At 43.2% G+C, this 22,389-nt stretch overlaps 1 protein-coding gene across 1 annotated transcript in view; it reads right to left on the bottom strand.

The window, feature by feature from the left end:
* The window catches only part of efl1 (elongation factor like GTPase 1), an 86,459-nt gene that overhangs the window by 41,591 nt on the left and 22,479 nt on the right, over nucleotides 1–22,389 (bottom strand). The window contains 2 exon segments of the mRNA XM_071546545.1: nucleotides 20,099–20,223; nucleotides 22,085–22,098. Of these exon segments, the coding sequence (XP_071402646.1) occupies nucleotides 20,099–20,223; nucleotides 22,085–22,098 (139 nt within the window).

Raw genomic sequence — 22,389 nt, 5'->3', positions numbered from 1 at the left:
TCATCCTCAAGGATAATTCTGGTTATTTTCAACTTGGCCCTTGTTTTCCTAGGTTTTTTTCCATCATGACGATTGATTGTGTCCAAAATCTCATTACTTTCTTCACTGTAGAGCTTTACCTACCTCCAGCTCGCCAATACACACACTCAGGGCAAACACAATATCCACCAGCTGAACCCAAAACACACCCTTACAACTCAATATCACTCACACTGCAATAGGACCTGCCTACGTCCCATTTCTGATTATCCATTGCCTGAAACTTGTGTATAATATGGCAAGTGGACCGTTCAAGTACTCTGATGCTGCGTTCATGTCATAACGGATTTTCTGTACATATGAACTGCTGACTGCAAAAAAAACATTCACGCCATCCTCCTAGTGGCAATTACAAATAGGTGGGATTTTTAAGCAGTAAACATAGGGAAGACACCGATGTTGGCAGTCCAAGGTATTAAAAATCTAAATGATCAGTTATATTCACATTAATACAATCAACTGTGCTTACAAAAAGTGAGAAATAACTGCCGTTTATGGTTGATTTTAAATTCATAAATACCAATGATTTTGGATGTGGGAGTTCCAATGAGTAAAACACATAAAGAACACTTTCAAACTGAAGCAATGAAATCCTGTTCTTCCACTTTGAAAAACTCTACAATGAAGTAAATGATGAAATTCTGATCAAAATCAATCATTATAATGGTAAAAACTAAGAAAGCAAGACCCAGGTTGAAAATAACTGGATCATCCTTTAATCCTAACCCCAAACTAACACGCTGTAGAAGTGAGGACCAGCAAAATGTCCTCACTTTGGAGGATTTTCCTCATCTGTCTATCCATGGGAGGACATGTGGCCCCCATACGGACCGATGTACAATGACACACACACAAAAGATGTGGCCGAGTGTGCATGTAAATGTGTAATAATGCAGCTCATTGCCACAGGTATTGAAAAACCACACAGCTGAAGAGTTACAGCCTTCAGATGGCCATTTCATTGGCCTCAACAGACATTCTGGGGCTTGCACTGTGTGTGTGTGTGTGTGTGTGTGTGTGTGTGTGTGTGTGTGTCTGTATAGAGTTTCATAAGCCACTGGAGGCTTTGTGTCCTGAAAAAGCATCACCATAGCCTGCAGGACAAAACTAAGCGCCACTTTGCCAAACAATACAAGGCTGTTCAAAAAAAAAAAGTCTAATATCCGAAGACCTCAATGGCAAAACGATGGCATGTGTTTCTACAGACACACACATGCGTCCTGCTATGTTTTTGTGTTAATTTGCGTCATCGGAGGAATAGTTTCTTTCTCGCGGAATGATAGTGGCTAATACCGCACTTGTTTTTTTTTTGTTCAGCTGGACCCATGCGGTGAAAAACATCAACCGAACATGTGCTGCTCTTAATCTCTAGGAGGACAACATGCACAAACTCCTGAGTACAATTACCAGCAGAGCGGGACTGCTGGTGTTTTCGATTACAGCGGGACGGCGAGGCAACAACGGCAACGGGAGATTATTAGTGATTTGTAAGCTAAGCAGAGACCCCCTCGTCCCCCCCCCCCCCCTCATTCCTAGAGTCTGGTCTATCTGCCAAGGATGTGTGGTGAGCTGTCGTCAAGTGAACAACATGAACCACTGTGTGGAAATCAACGGTCCGTCCAAGCCGTCCTAGTCACCACAAGGTAACGTTCGGGCCCAGACGAGCAAAAACAAAACCTATTTGTGCGTCTAAAATTAGCTTCGCTAGGATGAGATGATCCAGGACCTCAGAAATCACCAAAAAAACCCACATTTTGTCATGCCATCTTTGAATAAACACTCTTAACCCCCGTAACATCTGTGGGTCCACGCAGAGCGAGGCGATCGGGCCTGGCCCGGCCTGGCGGAGAGGCTTCCTGTTTTTCTGTATGAACGATATGTGGAACGGAGGCTCAGTGCCATTAAAGTGCCCTGTATTTTCCACTCCACAAGAAATATCAGATCCTCGTTGATTTCTTTGCTATTCCACCAAAGGGAATAGGGGCCCCAGCTATTTTAAGATGTTGAAACAGAAAGAAAAAGCCACTACACAGAGAACCTTAACTCCTCTCCTTCAACAGAGAGACCATACACTGCATTTCTGTATTTCAGTCCCGGCAACAGAGATGTATGACTCAGGAAAGGAATTCTCTGAGGAGGCTGTGGTGTCAGGGAATCTACAGCCTTCATTAAGTTACATTTAAGGCTTTTGTAATGCTACCTGAAATTAAATTTAAGAAACAAACAAACAAGAATTCTGTCAAAAACATCTTATTTCTAATTGAACATACCTAAGTCAAGTTCAGAAATTATAAATGGACAGCATAGGAAAAAAAGAAAAGGACACCTTGTTCTGTATTAATCTAAGAGTGAACATGCATGTGGGTCAAACTCAATGTGACCAACTGGAAGTGCAAGTAACGTAATATACTATAAGAACATAAAACCAACACTACTGCCAGTGCCATTCACAGCTTTTGGTAAAATTACTCAATTCTTGCCATTTGCCTTATTTCATCTTTATTCATTCCTTATTCTCCAACTTAACTGTAATGCTTTATTTTACAGCCCGCTAATTACAGTGTAACTAGTAATTATGGGGTACTAATAAAATAACAATGCTGTAGTTGCAGGGTAACAAAACAAGAAGTCCGGGAATTAAGGGGTAAGAATTTTGTAATCATGTGTAGTTTATAAACAATGTATGAAGCAAGTCATCAAAGTTTACTGCAGCCTGAGCTTCATCTGATGCATCATAATGCAGCTGGACAGAATGCAGCAGAGTTCAGAGAATTTAGAATGTCAGAGTCATAAAGACAGACTGACCTGAACACAGACTCAGACTCACAGTTTCATTTCTTTTCTGATCGCTTTTCACCTGCACATTGAGACGCATTCATTTGGAGAAACATCAACAACAATATCTACTGTTCAGAACAGAAAATATGGGGAGTGATTTCCATCTTGGTAAGCTACATGTATTTATAATTGTATTATTTAACAGGAAATTATTAGTACAGAGGATTTTGCTGAACAGACAAACAAGAGACAGACAGTCAGGATAGACTAGTTGTTTGTGTTGAAGGATTTGCATTTGTGTCCACTTCTTCCTTAGTGTGATTTACATTGTAAATTCACAGTTAGATTTGTTGTTGAAACAAAACTATGATGAAAGGCATAAGATGAAGCTATGATGAAGCATGTTGACCTTGAATGAAGCTGCATCAGGTGGCCTCATGGTTATTTGATTATTAAGATGTTGCCGTTGCATTTCTTTCAGCATCCATGCAAATGGTCGCTCGACTCAACGCCCTTAATGACGATCGCCATGAAAACATCAACTGCATGTTTGCGAAAGTCCTGAATAAGGAGCAGTACCTTTATGCTGAAGCCTCTAGTTCCTCTGGAGTTCCTGCTGAGCTCGACTGTGACCTTTCACCTCAGTCTGCTGTTGGTCTCGGCTCCAAACCTGCTTGTGGATTTGAGAGCCTCAATATATGGGAACCAATAGCCAGAACCAATCATCAGCATGCAAACTTCTCTTGGATATGGACAAAGGAGACCTTCCTCCCACAGAGAGAAAGTCTCCTGTCATGACCGAGGACACAGTGTTAGGTAATGCTGGAGCATCCATCCACCCAGCTCAGCATGTCGAGGCTCAGTCTAACCTGCTCCGTCTTGTTGAGGCTGCATCCCATGAGGCTCCAGTGACTGATGACTTCAAACTCATTGAGAGATTGAGGCTGCTTCAGCACTCCCCCTTTGGTTTTGACGATGACGACCACCTTGAGGCAGTTGGAAAGAGATACGTCTATGCTCCCCCAGGTAACTCATCTGGATTTGTGGCTGACTGCTGCTCACCCTGTGGATCTACTCTGAGCTGCCTGGATGAGTGGGAGCCACTGGTCAAATCCCACTTTGACTTGGAGAAGGAGGGATTTGGTGAGGAGCTCCTCTACGCTTCATCACATCTCTCTAGATTTGTAGTTGACTGCTCCCCACAGCATGGGCTGACTCTGGACCAGCTTGACAAATGGGAACCTGTTGTCAGCAGCACTGATTCTCACCTGATGCAGTTCCTCTCAGTCCTCCTGGAGGAGGAACCTGGTGAAAAGCACATGTATGCTTCCTCATCAGCGAGTTCTACATTTATGGCTGCCTGTGCTGCACACCATGCCCCTACTAAAGATTATCTTGGTGAATGGGAGCCAATCGTCAGAGCTGATTCTAAACTGATGCTGGTCCTCCAGGACTTGGAGAAGGAGGAAGAACAAAGTCCTTTTATCTTCAAGAGGGAAACGGTCAACTCCTGTGCACAGACTGAGGCCACTGCTGAAAGCTCTGTCCCCGTCCTGCATCAACCTGAATGTTGTGAGGGAACAAAAGTCACTGTCCTCTCTGCTGGACCTGACAGTAACTCCACCTCAGAGGAGGCTCTCCTCGTCTCTCTTGCTGAATACACCCTGATTCATCTGCTTAAGGAAGGATCGACCAACCTGCTTCAGGAGTCCCAGGCTCCAGCCATCCAGGTTGAGGTCAAAGCTCCACCAAGCCTTGTGGTTGAAACTGTAAAGGACACCAAGGATCTGTCCAGTCTGACCCTGGAAGAAACACTTCCACCCATCCAACTGGTCAAACCTACAGGACCTCAGAGTTCCAGTGCCAAAGACAGTCTATCGACAAAACCAAAGAAGAAGAAGCGTGGCTTCTTTTCTTGGCTATCCCGTATATTCCGGAGGAAGAACAAGAAATCTGCTGACAACATGGCTGCAACAGCAGAGACGCCGCTCCAACAGACCTGCCAGACAGAAGCAGATGAGCCAAAGCCCTGCTTGACTGCCCTCTCACCTGAACAACTGAATGATTTTATTTGAATACATTTATTTGCACCCTACTGTTACAGTGTCTTTCTTCAAAACATACCCTTATTCCTGCAGTTATGGGTAACCTGTAGCCTAAAGCAATGAAAGTGTAATGGAATTAGTAAATATATGTTAGCCATTACCATTTTCTATACCTCTATTACTAACAATATAATATAATCAATAATTCTAAATGTGGTTGTTTTTTTCTCTGAGAGTCCATTTTGCTTTTAATATACCACTTGTTTTCTGTAAAAAAAAAAAAAAAAAAAAAAAAAAAAAAAAAAGAATTGTTAGCCCTTAATTCCGAGACTTCTTGTTTTGTTACCCTGTAACTACAGCATTGTTATTTTATTAGTACCCCATAATTACAAACTAGTTACACCGTAATTAGCGGGCTGTAAAACATCTGTCAATACGACCATCTAATTTCATATTTGCATCAAAACTAAACAACAAGCCTATTATATGATGAAACAAATATCAAGACCACTGATAACTGAGATTTTAATACTTGAACACAACATTCTGTTCTGTTTTGCTACTCTTTCACCAAAAAAAACAAACAGATAACTAAAAAACGAAGAACTCAGGGATCACCCCTTTAAATTGAAGTAATTTGATTTGGTGGTCTATGTTATCCTTGCTTCACAAAGCCACAGAATGCTGTAATGCTAAGCTAAGCATAGCTAGCGATTCATTCTTTTTTTTTTTTTTTTACAATGAGGCTTCAAAACCCATCAGAATCCACCTCAACAAATAAAGAAATGCAATAAATAAATAAATAATAGAGGAATCTCCGAAAGCAATAATAGTCAATATTAGCGTTGGACGTATGTAGTGTAAGGAAATAATTTTATGCCCTTATTTATTTTCACATTAGACTGAAATGGGGTGGGATCCGGAATCCCTTGTTTGGGCTGAAAAATTGTCTCATGGCTAAAATGCTACATGTAGAAACTTTAAGACTTTCAGACTTTAAGACTTCCCAGACCTTCTGAAGACCCATGGATACCCTGGATGCATATACAGTATCTATATGTGTGTGAATGATGTGTGCGCTTCACATGCAGGGCCAGCCACCACAAGCAGGGGGTTTGTCTCAAGTAAAGAGCCAGCGTTGTCGGACGTGGAGAATCGGAGATAGGAATCGCTACGCTCAGCAATCCGCTCTGGCTAATGGCATTTGCATCTGCACAGCATGTGTTTTCCCTGGCTGGCTGTTCCTGCACTGATCCCACACCATCAGCAACCACAATCCCCGCTTGTCTGTCTTCAATCCAGCCCCCTCTCTCTGTCCACAGAGAGCAGTGACAGCAGGTCCGACCCCGACCACATCAGGTGAGACACATGTTAGTTATCATGATCCCAAGGCCAAAGAACACTCTCTCTCTCTTAGTCTGTCTTAGCCTCTCACTTCAGTCTCTCCCTCTCTCTAAGTCTTTCTCTCCCTTGGTCTTGGTCCGGCTCTCTCTCTGTCTCTCTCTCTCTATTCCATTAAATTAATTTGGGGCAGAAGGGTGGCCTAGTGCTTAGAGACCATCCTGCAACCGAAAGGTCACAGGTTCAATCCCTGCATCTGCCAAAGTGCCCATCAATCAACAGCCATGTGTCATGTTGAAGTGCCCTTGAGCGAGAAACTGAATCCTTACCTGTGTATTAGTAATTAATGTAATGTAATTCAAATCTGTTTTATTGGCATGAGGAAAGAAGTCCATGTCGCCAAAGCACTATAGTGTCAACTGAGGTAATATCATAGGACCTAACAGATGACTAGTAGTAATTAAAGAAAAATCGATAAATATCAGTGTTATCAGCAATAATGTAATAACTAAACATTCAATAACTGTAATTCAGGTGTTAAATTATAATGTCCTCCCTGTATAGAGATATGTCTCTCTCCCTCCCTCAGTGGTTATTGTATTGGCCACTCTGTGACATTCAAAGGACTGTCAAATGTTTAGTGCAAGCAGTTATATGAATAATCGACAACAGCAATCATCTTAGGTGAGATTTCATCATCGATGCGGAGCGTTGCTCAAACAGCATCTGTAAAACATCGGCCCGCTCTGTGAAACTTAATCTTGGCCTGTTAAAGCCCGTCTCGGTCTTTGTCTGTTCCTCTGGTCTCTTTGTCTGGGGGTAGGAGAGCCAGACATGTGGACCAGACGTGGACTTACACTCCTCTCTAACGCCATCTATTGGCCGTGGAGGCGCCGCCGGCACGGTCACACCGCATGGCTGAGACAAAGAACACGGGGCAGGCAGCCAGCAGAGCTCATGCTGAACAATAGAAAAGACAGAACGAGAGGGATTGATGAAGACGCTTATTATCGCTGTGAGATGTGTCAGGGGGGGCGGGGTGGGGGTGTTCAGGTCCTGGATCGGCGCCTGCGACCCGGTCACTGTTGTGTAGAGGTGAAACAATGGGGAGATAAGCAGGAAATGTAGGTTAGTGGCCAAAGCCCTGAAGGGCCATGCCGCCATCCTCTGTAGCCACCTGCTACCTGCCTGCAGCCAGCTGCCATGGGGAAAGGCCAAAACTACCCCCCCCCCCCACCACCACCACCACCACCACCACCCCCCTATCTCTGTTGGATGTCTATCTAGGCCACTGGCTCTCTAACTTTACACTGCTCTGAGCTGACCCACCTACAGCCTCCTTCTGGAGTTTTCCCCTCCTGTTCACTCAAAGGTTAATAGAGGAACATTGTTTGACTGATAAGACTGGTACAAACAGACCAAATCACATCGCTCCATTTCTGGCATTACTTCACTGGTGCTGTTAGGATTATAACTTACTTTAAAACTTGATCACTTTAATAGCAGGTTGGGTCTGAACCCATAGCTATATCACAGACCTTTTAACCCCCTATGAGCCAAAGTCTAGGCTGAAGATTATTATTATTACTGTGTTTTTACCATTTTCTACCACTACTACTACTGCTGCTACTACTACTACTACAGTTGCTACTACTGAATTTGGACTTTTGGCTCAGTAATGACATTGATAATAGTGGTGAGAGTGAAAGCTATAGTCATTAGTCATTCTTATTCTCTAACTATTTATAATAATTTCTAGTGAATTAAATGACAGTGAAATTAAATTATTTCTCATTTTGCTGAAAAATAATTCTTGAGAAGCACTAGTCAATGTTGCCATGGTTTCTGGTTTCTCAATGGAGGTGTTATGATACTAGTTTTAGTTTCTATATTTTTCAGACATCCTGTCGACTGAATGACAAGGAGGTAAACGAGGGGGGAATCCCTCTTCTCTCCCCTCCCTCCCCCCTCCCTGTCTTTCTCTCTCTCTCTCTTTCATCCTCGCTCCATCTTTCCTCAAAGAGACAAACAGAATTGTTAATGTGAGCAGCTCGCTCTCAAAGACTCGAGACTATATTTCAGGACAAGAGGCAAAAAAAAAAAAAAAGACAAATCTAGATCAGGCAGGATGGGAGAGAGAGAGAGAGAGAGGGAGAGGGATAGAGAGAGGGAATGAAGGAGCGGCGGAGGAGAAGAAAGGAGAGGAGGGGAGGGAGGAGGGAGGTGGTCAATAAATTTCCGAGGGGAGAGCGGAGGACTGATGAGGTGGAGAATGCTTCATGGCTGTGGGATCCCAGCAGGGCTCGGCTGGGACTGGAAACTGTGTCAAGGACGACTGGGGAAGAGACGGATGAGTCAGGAGCACCAGAAAACTCTCACTGCCACACACACACACACACACACACACACACACACACACATACATATATATACTGCATATAAACCCCCTTCCAGGAACAATCACCTACTGTATAGGACGATTTCTCACAGTCGACAGTTTTTTTTGTCACCTCTGACTCATCCAATAGCAATATCTGTCAAGCACGCACGCACAAACACACCTGACTCGCCCACAGTGACATCTGTCTCCACACACACACACACACACACACAGAAAAATTTGAGCCCTGACTCACCCACAGTGACATCTGCCCCAGTACCCCTAGGGTGAGGCCTATGCAGGGTGATATAGGGATCCCTAGTGCCTCCATACAGCCTGAAACACTGCACTGTTCCCCTTAGGCTTGGTTTGTAGCAATGGTGGGTGTGTTCAATCAATGCATTATTCATTTCAGATTCAACATATTCGCTTTCTCCGATGAAAATTATTCCACTTTACTCAACTAAGATGAGTCAATACGAGACAAAGAATTGTGCAATGTGAACTTCACATGACAATAACGAAACTAAAACAATTTCGCATTTTCGGGCAAAAGGGAGCGTGGCAAGGCTGAAACTGTTTTCACGGAGACAAATGGACGTTTAATTTCGCAAACCTGTTGTTTTAAATTAGATTTGGTCATGTTTTGCTTTTAGAGGCTCCTCATCATCATCCTTGCTTCCCTTTGCCAAACCCGAGCTCTCTCTCTCTCTCTCGCTCTCTCTCTCTCTCTTTCTCTCTCTCTCTCACACACACACACACACACACACGCGCACGCACGTCCCTCCCTAACGCAAAGAGAGATTCTGACAACTGTGTGGAAAGTTTTAGTAGGTCTAGCGCAGCCAATATAGACAGTACAGGAGAAAAAACAGAATGAAAATTGGAGGGGAGTGAATGTGACAAGAAGTAGACTAAAATGTCAGATTCATGCGTACTGAAATGAAACAAAGGCTAAACGCTAATTACAAAACTAAAACTAATAAGCATTTTAGCCAAAAGACTAGAACTCAAACAAAAAAGTGAACACTGATTTAATCTTGAAACTCCAAAAACGCACAGGCAGAAGATGCTCTCAGAAAGCTAAAACACACGACACTGTGACGGAGCGTGTGATGAGAAGCTCTGCCTTGTGGACCGAAGCGTCGAGGGAGACCGTCCCTGTCGGTGCTCATGATCCCGCACTGCGCTGCACTGGGATGAACCCGGCCCGGCACCCTGATGTGGTCGACATCAGTGAAATCACTCAGTCGGTGTGTTCTGCTAAAGATCTGGGTCGCTAGTCACCGCTGGCACGGCGCGAGAGAGCCCTAATGCAAAACAAATGTTTTCATAAAGTCGCCCAGTGTTGAATCAGCATTATTCATTTCGCTCGGCCTCTTTTTTTTTTGCTTTTTTTCATTCCCTTTTCCTTTTTTTTTCTCTCTCTCTCCCCGAGGATCGGCTTGGATGACTCGGGCTGCGGTCGTGTCTCTCCAGGCAGCTGGTTTGCATTAGGCCCTGTTGATGAGAGTTTGATGTTGCCCACGTCTTTAACCCCTGTGACAAACTATTGGCCTCGCTAAACGCACCATCAAACACCGTCGAAACTGGCCCGGGCGCGCTCCCTCTCTGCGCTACAATCACAGATAAATCCCCGCGCTGGCCTGGGTGTACGGTTCTAATCTAAAACACTGGGGAGAATCAGACAAAGGACTTTTGTTGAGGTACTGGGAGGGTTTCCGTGGCTCTGATTGTGTTAACTCAGATTCTCTCATGTATGGAGAGAATGTCACACCGAGCTCTGTTCAAAGATCTGACCATTTAATGCGGCCCTGCTCATCAGCAAAGACGCATACCTGTTAGAACATGACTGAAGACCTTTCACCTGTCATGAGGAGTCTACATCTGCTCCACCAAACCGCACATACATGTATTTCAATAACTTTTAGAATTGGTTCACACTGCTCGATACTGCCCTCTGCAGCGTATTAAGATAGAAGACGACTGTGGGAATAACAGGCAAACTGATTCCAAAGGGTGAAATTTTAATAAGTGCCAGTTGGCGTTTTGGATGTATGCTGAATTGAAGAGGAATCCTAACGATTCATAAAAGGTCTGAAGAGAGATGGCATGTCACTATAATTTCAGCCAAAAGGGTGACGATGCAACTTCAAAGTCATACAGCTAAGTCAGTGACAATGCATGGGTTTCAAAACCTGGCGAACATCTTTAGGCCAAACCCACGTAAGCAAAGTCAAAATGACAAACTAAAAGACAGGATGAATTAGGCGTCATCATGCTGTGAACATTCCTGAGGAATCAACGTGAAAATGTGAGCTGGAGATTTGATTATAGGGATTTCAGCATGATTAAATATGGCTAAGCGATTAGTGACAAAGTCTTCTCGTCTTATGTTAGAGTTGTTGATGTGAGGGAGGGGGAGAGAGAGAGAGAGAGAGAGAGAGAGGGAGAGAGATCAGTGGAGCTGAGAATGGGCCAGGTCACTGTGATAAAAAGTGAAATCAGCCGTGGGAAATAAGAGTAATAAGGAGTGCGGTGCTGCACAGGCTTGGCTCAGCTGCAGCTTAAAAAGCTCTCAACTGAGAGATAGAAAGACAGAAAAGAAAAGACGAGCGGCCAAAGTAAAGGCGACTACCTGCCTCGAAAAAAAAACAATAGCAAACAACAACTTTGACTACTGCAGTAATGTTGAAGCTGGTGTAGTGTGAAGGTTAGAGAAGCTGGCTTATGACCTGGGAGTCGCTGGGTTGAATCCTTGGGTTGGCTGGCTAAGGGAGCGGCCACACAGATCTGTTATGTCAGTCTGTCCGTATACGTTATTTTCAATACATTTTCAATGAGAGGTGTCTGCTGTCTGGACAGGGCTGGTCTCCATCAGATTTGCATCGGTTTTAATGGACACCTAAGTCCGGACAACCACGTTCAACTAAGTCGAACTTTTTCTGGACGGACAGATTCGTCACAATCCATTTAACCAATTAGGAGGCGTCCCAAGGTTCCTTTTGGGAAACACGGCGGTGAATGCCAAGACCTTGGAGGAGGCCATAAATCTCTGTTTTTCCTGTATTATAAAATGTTGGACAGGCTCCTTAAACGTAATTTTGAGCCGCCTAAGGGGAACTTTTAAAATTGTATTTAAATCGACTCGAAAATTGCAGTTGAATAAAAGCCTATTGAAGAGTGGACTGTGATTAATTACCGTGCGGAACAATTTTGTTTATTGATTGTATATTCAAATTTTATTCATTGTATGTTCTAATTAGACAGCAGCAGAATTTTTAAATATGTTGGGAAAAAACAATTTTGTACACATCTGATTTATCATAGCATAATGGTATCTGATTCAATCTATAAAAAAACATAAATCAGAACAATAACAAATTGGGCTAATCCTGTCAACATAAGGAACGTTTGAAATCATGAGGGCCATGATAATTATCTTATTATTAAAGTAAGAGATCCCAGCCAGTTACAAACATCCCTGTTGGGAACAAATGGAGTGATGAATTCATAGTGACAAACTTATGTGTCTGTTCTGGTCCTCTTAGCCATGGAAAAATGAATTAAATTGGATTCACAAAGCTAAAGAATACCTCAACTAGGACAGTGTTAAATTAGTCTATGCTAAAAACTGATGTCTGTAAAAGCATAAAATTGGAATAGAAGGGGTTTGGGTGTTAAATTGGCCGTGCTTAGGCACCGCCTAAGCCTCTTTTAGAGCCAGAAAAAACACTGTAATTAATGCAGTGTCCACCATCCCATTGTTGTATGACTCATCATTAAAGGATTACAAAAACAAAGAAAAAATTGGTTAGTTAAACAGATTAGCTAACCAGGGATCTGGCTAATGTTACGGTAGCGATACGTCAACCGTCATTTCTCATACAACTGTTTGCTGTATTGCCATCATTTTAGGAGTGGTCAGTGTTAATATTGATCCTGTGTTATATCGTCATTGTTCCAAAACAACCCAATGGACAGAAATCTATCCATCACTAATTCTGTTTGTTTTCTGACAGATCAGAGTGGCCGTCCCCAAGTCGGTCTGCATGGGGAGACGTGGATGGAGGCGTGCCACTGAGCAAGGCATTCTTAATCACCAACTGTTTCAGTGAGGCTTCGAAGTGGCTCAGTACATTACTGTGGCTGCAATGGGCAGCTCCCAGGTGAGTGTGCGTAAAGGTATGTATGTACACTACCAGTCAAAAGTTTGGACACACCACATTTCTTATTTATTTTTTACTATTTTACACATTTTAGAATAATAGTAGACATCAAATCTATGAAATAACACAAATGGAATTGTGCAGTGACCAAAAAAGTGTTAAACAAATCAAAACTATCTTATATTTTAGATTCTATAAAGTAGCCGCCCTTTGCCTTGAAGGCTTTGGAAAGGCATCAACTTCACTATTTATATTTGTCTAAGAAACAAATTTCATGCATTTAAGCATAAGCCTTTAGATCAAAATGGTTTTTGACGTAATGAAAAACATAGCACATTCAATACGGTGTGTCCAAACTTTTGACTGTTAGTGTTAGGTTTAAACCAATATGGGTTTTTGAAGACTGATATCAATACCAATATTTTTCAATGGAAGCTGTCGATAGCCGATAACTTTTGCTGATACACAATGTTTAAATTTCACCATTTTCAAAATTCTGTTTCCCCCTAAATGTTGTTCTTGTCAGGGTGGAAAAGCCCCTCAAACAGCATTTAGACCATCATGGGACACTGAAACTCACTGAAAGCCATACAAATGAAATTCTTTCAGGTTGGTTAGCAGCTCCTTAAGTGTTCATTGCAGGTTTTACAGACCGCTAAAGCTGTTGAGTTCACTGGGATGATGTCTCTGGTCAGACATCTGACATGAATATAATAATAATAATAATAGAAACATACTGACTAGCTGTTGCCAGGGAGGATCCTCCATCATATCGGAGGTGGATGACATTCATTGGGCTGTACCCGATTTTCAAGGGCCAACATGTGTGTAACACGGCATCGAATGAAAGCTCCTTCATCAACCGGCTTGATTAAGTCGGGGTAAAAAACATTTCTAAACAAAAGCGTGGACGGTGGTACAACCGGTTCTCTGAAACCAGAAGCCCGGCACTCGCCTACAGTACAGGTTGAACTTGACAGTGGAAAATATTCTACAGTGAGTGATTGGGGGGCCGGGGGTCGGATTCAAAGCCGAACTGTCAGAGAGCCGAACCGTGATGGGAGGCCTTCATTTCCTGAGGCTGCCGCATCCAACAGCTGGCAGGAAACAGAGGAGGGAGCGCCGTGCAACACATACAGTACAGTGGCCTTTCCTTTGTCTGTCTGCCTCTGTGCATGTGTGTGTGTGTGTGTGTGTGTGCATGCGTTCTGCTATTTATTCAAAACAGCCATCATTGAGGGGGTCTCACTCCCACACACACTCTCTTGACACACAGACTCGCACACACAAAGACAAACATAGCGCTTTGTCATGCGGTCCACGCGGTGTGCCGTCATGTGGTTAACTAGAAAATGATGTTTCCCACATCAAACGCCTTGCGTGTGTGTGTGTGTGTGTGTGCATGTGTGAGCGAGAGAGAGAGTGTTTTGTGTGTGTGTGTGTATGCAGTTCTTTCCCTCTCCAATTACTTGCTCCAGCCGCCAGATGATAATAATGGGGGTCTAATCAAGGCCAAGCCTGGTGGGGTTTACACACTGGTGCTCCGCTGGCAACTTCCTCCCTGCCCATAGTCAACTAACAGGACAGGAATGATGGCTCCCACATGGCCGAGACACAGAGAGAGAGAGAGAGGGAGAGAGAGAGAGACAGAGAGAGAGAGAGAGAGAGAGAGAGAGGGAGTGTCAGTGTGTGTTTGTGTGTCTGCGTGGGGCAAAAGTTATTTCCACACGGCCTACCGCACTACTGCTTTTTTCAACTTTTAGCTTAGTCATCATGCTTTTTAGTGGGATGCACTGAGATCCCTAGAGGGATAAGGCGGCTGTGTGTTACTTCATCATTACCAACCGAGGATGCCGTCATCGCATCTTAAAGGAAAACTCCCTCTAAGATCCTCTTACACTGTTAGATATCATCAACCTGTGATGTTCAACGCATTCCAGGAGTTATTTTGTGATGAAGTGTTGTAATTTACCTTTTTGGCGTAACTAGTTTCCCTCAACCTGCCTAGTCTACTTCTACCTCAGTTAATGATTTCCCACAATGCCTTTCGACAACCCCCACAGAAGGGGGTTCTCTGTGCTACATGTCTATTGGAGAGACAATGATGCCATGGTGTGCTGTGCCCGGTTGTTCAAATTGTTGAATTGTTGAATTGTCGAATAGGGTGCTATCAACAACAGATCCACAGAGAAGAAAGCTGTGTGTCTGCTGAAGCTACTGTTGGTGGAGAAATTGGTCTCTCTGCCTCTCCTACCATAGATTTCTCCCTGTATGATTGTTGAATGTCGGTGCAAAATGGTGGTTCTAAAAAGAAGCCCTCACTCTTTTATTCTGAAGTACTGACACCAAAACCTGACATTTACCGTTGATGTTTTAGATAGCTGAAAAAAAAATTCTGTTGTCAAACTCCATTGTAACTGTGCTGGAAGCATCTCAACATGTCACTTCATCTACATTTGGCCGGTTTTCCACAGGAATAAGGAAACTACACCAGCAAACAACAAAAAATGCTGGGTACATCACAAGTAGTTCAAGTGTTTTAGGGTGGATTTTTCCTTTAAAGCCTTGGTCAGGCTACTGTTCAAACTGTGAAGTCTAAACTGCCCAATAAAGGCAGTTTGATTGAGCTAAACTCCCATTAGCTGTAGATCACTGTCATATTTGGCGAGTCTTGGACCGCTTAACGCTACACAAGCCTGGCCAGACACGTTTGAAAAAAATCTTGTTGGGCTCCGACTGGTCTGGAGTCATTGGAAGGCTTGAGGAAGTCTAGAATCAGCACAAAAATCATCTAGTGTGATCTAACCATTAGATCAGTTTGCCTATGAAATGGGCCATAAAAACCTAGACTGGCCATTGTGACTGGAGGCAGTGAGTTTACCCCTCCACCATCCAGGCCACTCCCAAATCCACTTACAGCCCATTTGTGAGCTGAGAGTTCCAGCTAAATAATGGAGGAGAAGGCTCTGTGATGCTCACTCAAGGGCGGATCGTCTTATTGATAATTGCTTTCTCCGTTATGCATTCCATCCCCACGCCTGCGCTGAGCACCCACTATACGTCAATATCCTAATGTATATCTCTTTCATAATTCATGATAATCTCATAGGAGGGTCTCGCTCAGATCGGACGCTCAGTCACTGTTTCCAGCGCTCTGCTTAAAGTGCAGAGGGACACTAATGTGAGGTCACGTCGATACTGCGATGCAATAACAAGCAGATACATGCCGTCATGCACACACACACACACACAGCACACACACTGTGCACATACTGTACAAGCATACACAAGTACTCACACAACATTAACTCTGATGCCGACAACCAACACCATGACATGTCCTGAAACATTTCCTCCTAAATGTATTTGAGAAGGTAAAAAATAATCTCGGCCAATGTGTTGACAGTCAACAAGCTTATCGGCTGTGCAAAGTTGTCCACGGCTGAACTTTTCACAGTCAAAGGTTGTCAACAGCCAATCAGATTTCTCCCTACTGATGTGATTTTGTTTCATGACCAATAGTTCCGCCTGGAAAGTGCGAACTGAATGAGAAGTTGATTACAGCCATTCAAAGCTTCCCAGTTCTCTATTTGAAAGACTACAGGAATAAACGTCTCAAAAACGATGCTTGAGGAATGGTTGCATCCATCATTGGGGTAGATGGTAAGCTCTGAATTCATCTTAACGGGGTTATTTTCAATTAAAGCTATCTAATTCGTGCTTGTTAGCTAGCTATGTTAACTTATCAAAATGATGTAACGTTATGAAAGGCAACACCAAAGCAGTAAAAAAGACATGATTTGACAAACTTTGCACCGCCCATAATCAGAACAGAGTGTCCCATCAGCCAAGTTGCTCACAGTGTGAACACTAGGTGAGAGGTCACACCTAAGATAGCTGCTTAACCAAATACAGTTGCAGCGTACTGGTAAATGTGTTGGGTAAGTGGAGTGTTTGTGTGCACTGGTGACTCAGCGTTTATGGTCTGGTTTGGCTTTTGGTTTGTCAGGCAATATACACTTCTAACAAGAAGGCTAGAAGTCAAACAGAAGTCTTCCAATACCTTCTGATAACATTTGATAACTGGCCTCACTGACGCAGAAGAAATACAAAGCCACCATTCCTGGGCTGAACTCACCGTGCCATGAGGTACCATCACACAGAGAGATATGAATCCTAACTGTATTTACCAGTGGCTGAATTGCAGAGAGACTACATGGCCGAGGAATGACTCATTAAAGAATATGTGCACATCACAGAGAATTTGTCTTAACGTAGTCCATGAGCACTGAGGCAGGAACTTATGAATTCTGTTCAATTAGCTGTAGTCCGTCAAAATGCGTGGACTAGTGGAGGAGGAACCCGGCATTCGTGGACATGTTTCTGACAAAACAGCATTAGCCCCAATAGAGGACAGGACGTGGAGCCAGGGAAGGGAGCTGTCTACTGGGACCACTCAGCCATATCCAGACCGCACCACATAGACGCTGTGTGTGTGACAGTCAAAGAGGGAGAGAGGATGTGTGTGTAATCATTCATCTTGAATATAATATACTGTATTTGTTCACCTGAATCAAAGTATGAGATCAGGGAATAAGGTGTAGGAGGGAGGGTTTGATGTCTCTGAGCGTCTGAGTTTTATCAGAACATTATTTCATGGGAGAGACAGAGTGGACTTAAAAGGGGTCGGTGATGTGGGAATCTATGAAAAGACGGGAAGACTGGCTCTGATTCTGAGTCATAAGTTTAGGTCTCAAGTTTAAGAGTGAGGCAGGCAGAAGAGAAACACATGCAGGTTGAAGCAGTGTTAACACTATGAATGTCAGAGAAAGTGACTTTTCCCTACATGTTGTGGATGTTAGAAAATGGATTAAAAAAGGATCTCAAACTAATGTTCTAAGTTAATACTGTTCAGTAAAAACTGATGGATCAGATCAGTGATTTATTCATTTATAGGCACAAAGCTGACAAGACAGATAAACTAGGCTACAGAGCAATCAAACCCAGATTGGTGACTGTATCCTCTCTTAACATAACCTAACCTAACCTAATATTGATATAACTCAGTTTCCTCTCCTGCAAATCATCAGGAAACCAAAGAGCGTTGATGTCAAATGTTCTTGTCATCCTTTAACTGGATAAAATCAAAGCAGTGGGAGTACTTCCATCCAGAGAAAGTCAGCTTTTCTACCATCTCTCATCAAAGGAGAGAATACTTTCACCCAGAGAAAGACAACATCACTGCCGTTTTTCATCCAGTTAGTGTGAAAGGACGATGACTAATTAGGAAGGAAATAAATCAGGCGATGGTGAATAGGCGTAATCGGCGGGGGGGACTGGGGGCACGTCCCCCCCAATGTTCAAAGTAGGCAAAATTGTCCCCCCCCAATAAAATTGATGGTTCACGTGGCGTCTTTTGCACACACAAATCCATCCATCCGTTTCAATGTGGGCGTGCTGCAGACGCGCTGAAAAGCGAGAGCGCCGCGGTCGTGGTGCGAACGCTTTGCGAGGCGTCTTTTATTTCAGGCGCGACCGTGGCCTCCTGAGATAAAAATATCTCAACTTTCTGGAACGGCGCAAGCTCACCGCATGTCACACAGCCTGAAAGCCTGAAATAAGCCTTGAATCGCTCACCATCCAAACGAAGGTCCAGGATCTACCGCTGATATTCTCCGTACTCTTGTATTTTTGCTAAATCCTATACGGCCGACGCACAGTATCCTGACGCTCAGCCAAATTCATATCTTCAATCACCAAGCATGCCAATCATATCCCAACCTCATCCCAATCTGGACTCTGCCTTGTGTTTGATACCTAGCATTTTGAGTGTAATAAGATATCTTAAATTAGTCATAATGTAGTAAAAGTTATCTTAAATTAGCATTTCGACTGGTCATAATGTAATGAGAAATATCTTAAATTAGCATTTTGGTTGGTCATTATGTATTGAGAGATATCTTCAATGCTAATTTACAATAGCTCTCATTACATTGTGACTAGCCAAAATGCTACTTTAAGATTTCAGATATCTGTAATGAGAACTACTGGAACAACAGCAGCAGGAGCAGCAGCAGCACCGGCCACATTCCCTGGAGCCCCTGCTAAAGCTCTTACTGTGGACTTTGACAAGGGCCTATAAGGTAAGATAAGCTTGCCTCCCCGTCGGGGAATTGAAGGCCGGTCTCCTGCGTGATACTAGCCACTATACTAATGAGTAGCAAAAACTGTTTGGACTAGGTGGCAGGTTTGCTTCAGCGGGAGGCGCTAAACGGCTCAACCGCGACTGCCAGACCACCGTTTGGACTGGCTGGCAGGCTTGCTTCAGCGGGAGGTGAACTGCGTCTCTTCGTACCGACAACCAGCTCTTCAACAAACTGCGTTCGCTAGCCGCCACGCCACCTGGTCCAAACTGTCAAAATTAACTAGGAAAAAAAACTAAAAAGCCGGTGTCTTGTGCCGGTTTTGACAGGATTGCGATCATTTGAAGCTGTGTTTTCTCTCAGAAACACATTTCAGTGAACTATTAACTTAATATAGAATATATACATAGAGAAAGTTTCCAAACACGCCCATCAAGCGTCCAATAGCTACTGGTCTGAAATGAAGACTGTGTAGAAAGGTTCCTAAAGAGAGCCTCATCTGTACCAGCACCCAGGGGAGCAGACCTTACCTTGGTAAGGTATGAAGCTCAAGACCTCCAGCTGGGCCTTTTATGCCCTGAGCTGCTGGGATGGCGATGTCGGATGTCACATGCTTCTTAGGTGTGTGTGTGTGTGTGTGTGTTTGGTTTTGTATGTGTGTGTTTGTGTGTGTGTGTGTGTGTGTGTGTGTGTGATATAGGCCTAAACATTGTCTAACAATGCCATTTGTGCAGTTCATTAGTAGTGCTGATCCAAACCAACTGCAGGAAACGACCCGAAAACACAAGGGCTTATGATTACAAGGAGATGGATGTTGATATCTGATAGCCAGCAGTTACTCATGCTTGGAAAGCCTAGGATAACAAAATGAACCAAGAACTTGGAGTCAAGACGAGGCAAAATGCCTCCTGATACACACACTTGTGAAAGTAAATTATGGCAAAGAGTGCAGACAAGTGCAACATGCTCAGCTTAAGTTACAGGGACTGGAATTGGATTTGATTCGGCTCCCCTCCACCGCCAAAACCTCTAACCTGGCAGGTTGACAGGTTACTGAAACTGTCTGATAAATGAGCTACTTGTGAGTCCATGTGTCTTATTTACAAGCCCTGGTTGGCTTGTAATCGGGCAGTGTGAACCTAAACAAACCAAATAACAAAATGCAGAGTAGAGTAGAGCAGAGATAGCAGAAGACGTATTTACCCAGGACATTTCCTGACGGCACCTCTCTCAGTTCCTCTAGCTCTCTGCCCATCAGCAGGTAGAGGCTTTCCATGGAGCAGCAGGACAGATGAGGCACCGCAGGCAGCGAGTCTGAAGCACTGCAGCTCTCTGACAACTGACAGAGGGGGTGGAGAGAAGAAAGAGGGGATGAGTGCGTGGTGCTATGAAGCTAGCAACTATAGTATATCCCAACTTTGTATTTTTTGGATCCCAATGCATGAATAGCTGGGTTTCCATTCAAGCATTCTTATGCCAATTGGGATGTAAAGAAAAACAAAAGCTGAATGGAAATGTCAAATTTGAATACATTCCATTATGGCAAATTGTTGAATAAATATTAAGCTAGGCTTGACAGGCCTTATGGTTGGTTCAATCTTATTGACAGTTGACAAGTGGTTTGGATGTTCTGAAAAGTAAAGGGTTAGGTTTAGGGTTAGTAAAATAAAATATCTGTCCGCCACAACCTCTCAGAAATATCACACATGTTGTCGCTCCCATGTATAAGCTGCCATCATTGTTAGTCCATTAAGTCCACTAGTTGGTATGTATGTGTTTTTTATGTGGTTTTACATTCAGGAAGCCTATTTATTGGCTTCAACCCTGCTGATGGAAACACACCTAAGTCATTTCGCTTGAAATTCACCGGACAGTTGGATGGAAAAGTAGCTCATAAGGCTTACAGCTAAACTTCTAGTTACATAAACTTTCTAAGTTTTCAACAAAAGGAATGAAAGGATAAAAGGAGATAAACGAGGGGGCCAGAGAGAGACATTAGATGTGAAAAACATCAAACACGATCACATTCAGCTGTATCATATGAAATCGTAGAAATAATGAAACAAATTGTGTATTTGAAGGCAATAAGCCATAAAGGGAAAATAATCTGACTGTTTAACGGGCCACTAAACGATTATCATTAACCCTGAAATCATCTATATCTGGAGATTTAAATTGCAAAACATATGATTATGCTCTTTGAAAATCAGTGTAAGTGAAAGCTTTTGAGAAGAAATTGGTCTTGTTATGTTCCCTTTTATTAGTTCACCATAGAGAATTGGAAATTGAGCGTAAAATGGTGTTTGCATCGCTCAAGTTGTGCTCCCAAAATAGCATTAATAATGAATAGGGGATCATGTTGAGTTTAAAGACTCAGTTTAAAGGAGGGTAGCTGACTGAGGCATCCAAACAGCATCCCACATACACCTAGATGTGTTGTCTGATTTTTATTTGTTGTGTCTGTTTTGATGGTGTGTGTTTTCCCATGTGTCTATCCATCAAGATCCCTTCACCACCATTCGAGAGAGAGCCATGACTGTTTAGCAGGGTCCAAAGAAACTGACTCACTAGGTGATTTGAATGGTTTGGTGGTAATTATGTGAATGAATTAAGTGGGTTAGTGCATGTGTACATGTCTGTCCATACACTTGTACATGTGTGCTTAAGCAATAAGGCACAAGATTTTAGAACAGTTAGTGAAACCCTCTGAGCTGTTCTGAAGTCACTGCAAATCACAGCCAAAAATGGTTTATCGCTTTTATAAAATGGCGGTAACGCACTACTGTAGTATAATTGGCATGGGTAATATAGGTGGCATAGTATAGTGACAATGCGCGTGTGTTTTGAGATGGTCAAAAATGTACAGGCGAGTGACGTCCCTGCATTGCCCGAGTGATCTACTAATCACTTCCCATCCAAAATACAGAGTCTGTTATGCAAATTACTGAGATGGGTGCAGCACCTACCTGCCTGCAGTCACCTCAAACAAACCTCAAACCTGATCACAGACATATTATATTCCCAGATTCATTTTTAAGATAGTTGATATGACTCCTCTCCAGCCGGTCATTTTTGTTTTTAATGAGGAGCCTTGTAGTTCTGCATCCAACAGACTTCTCTCCACACTTTGGTTTGAGTGCTGTCAGTGCAGGGGAAAGGAGCTTTGCCCCGACAGACTCCCACTGTGACAACAGAAGTGAAACCTAAAATTCTACTTGACACTTTTAAGTTATTGGAGATGTGTAAAACTGCCCAGCACTCAGAAAGTTAACAACCCTAACCCTAGATTTGCATATTGCCGCTATTCAACAGTTGGATTCCACTGGACACACTGCTGTCACTGTTGCTAAGGACAAGTAATTAATTCATAATCCACAACAGGCCGTGATATTATGAAATTAAATCACAGTTATGGTGTGTTGTCTGCAGCTTTTTGTTTAGTCATTACAAACTGGGTTCTAGTTTATTGGTAACTTAGCGTAGTTTGCATTTGT

The sequence above is a fragment of the Centroberyx affinis genome, unplaced genomic scaffold (assembly GCF_046629955.1).
Source record: "Centroberyx affinis isolate AG114_WGS23_722 - 3 ecotype Tasmania unplaced genomic scaffold, CSIRO-AGI_Caff_v1 ptg005310l_1, whole genome shotgun sequence".
Lineage (NCBI taxonomy): Eukaryota > Metazoa > Chordata > Actinopteri > Beryciformes > Berycidae > Centroberyx > Centroberyx affinis.
Note: the sequence above shows the minus strand (reverse complement) of the source record. Positions and strands in the feature narration are given on the sequence as shown.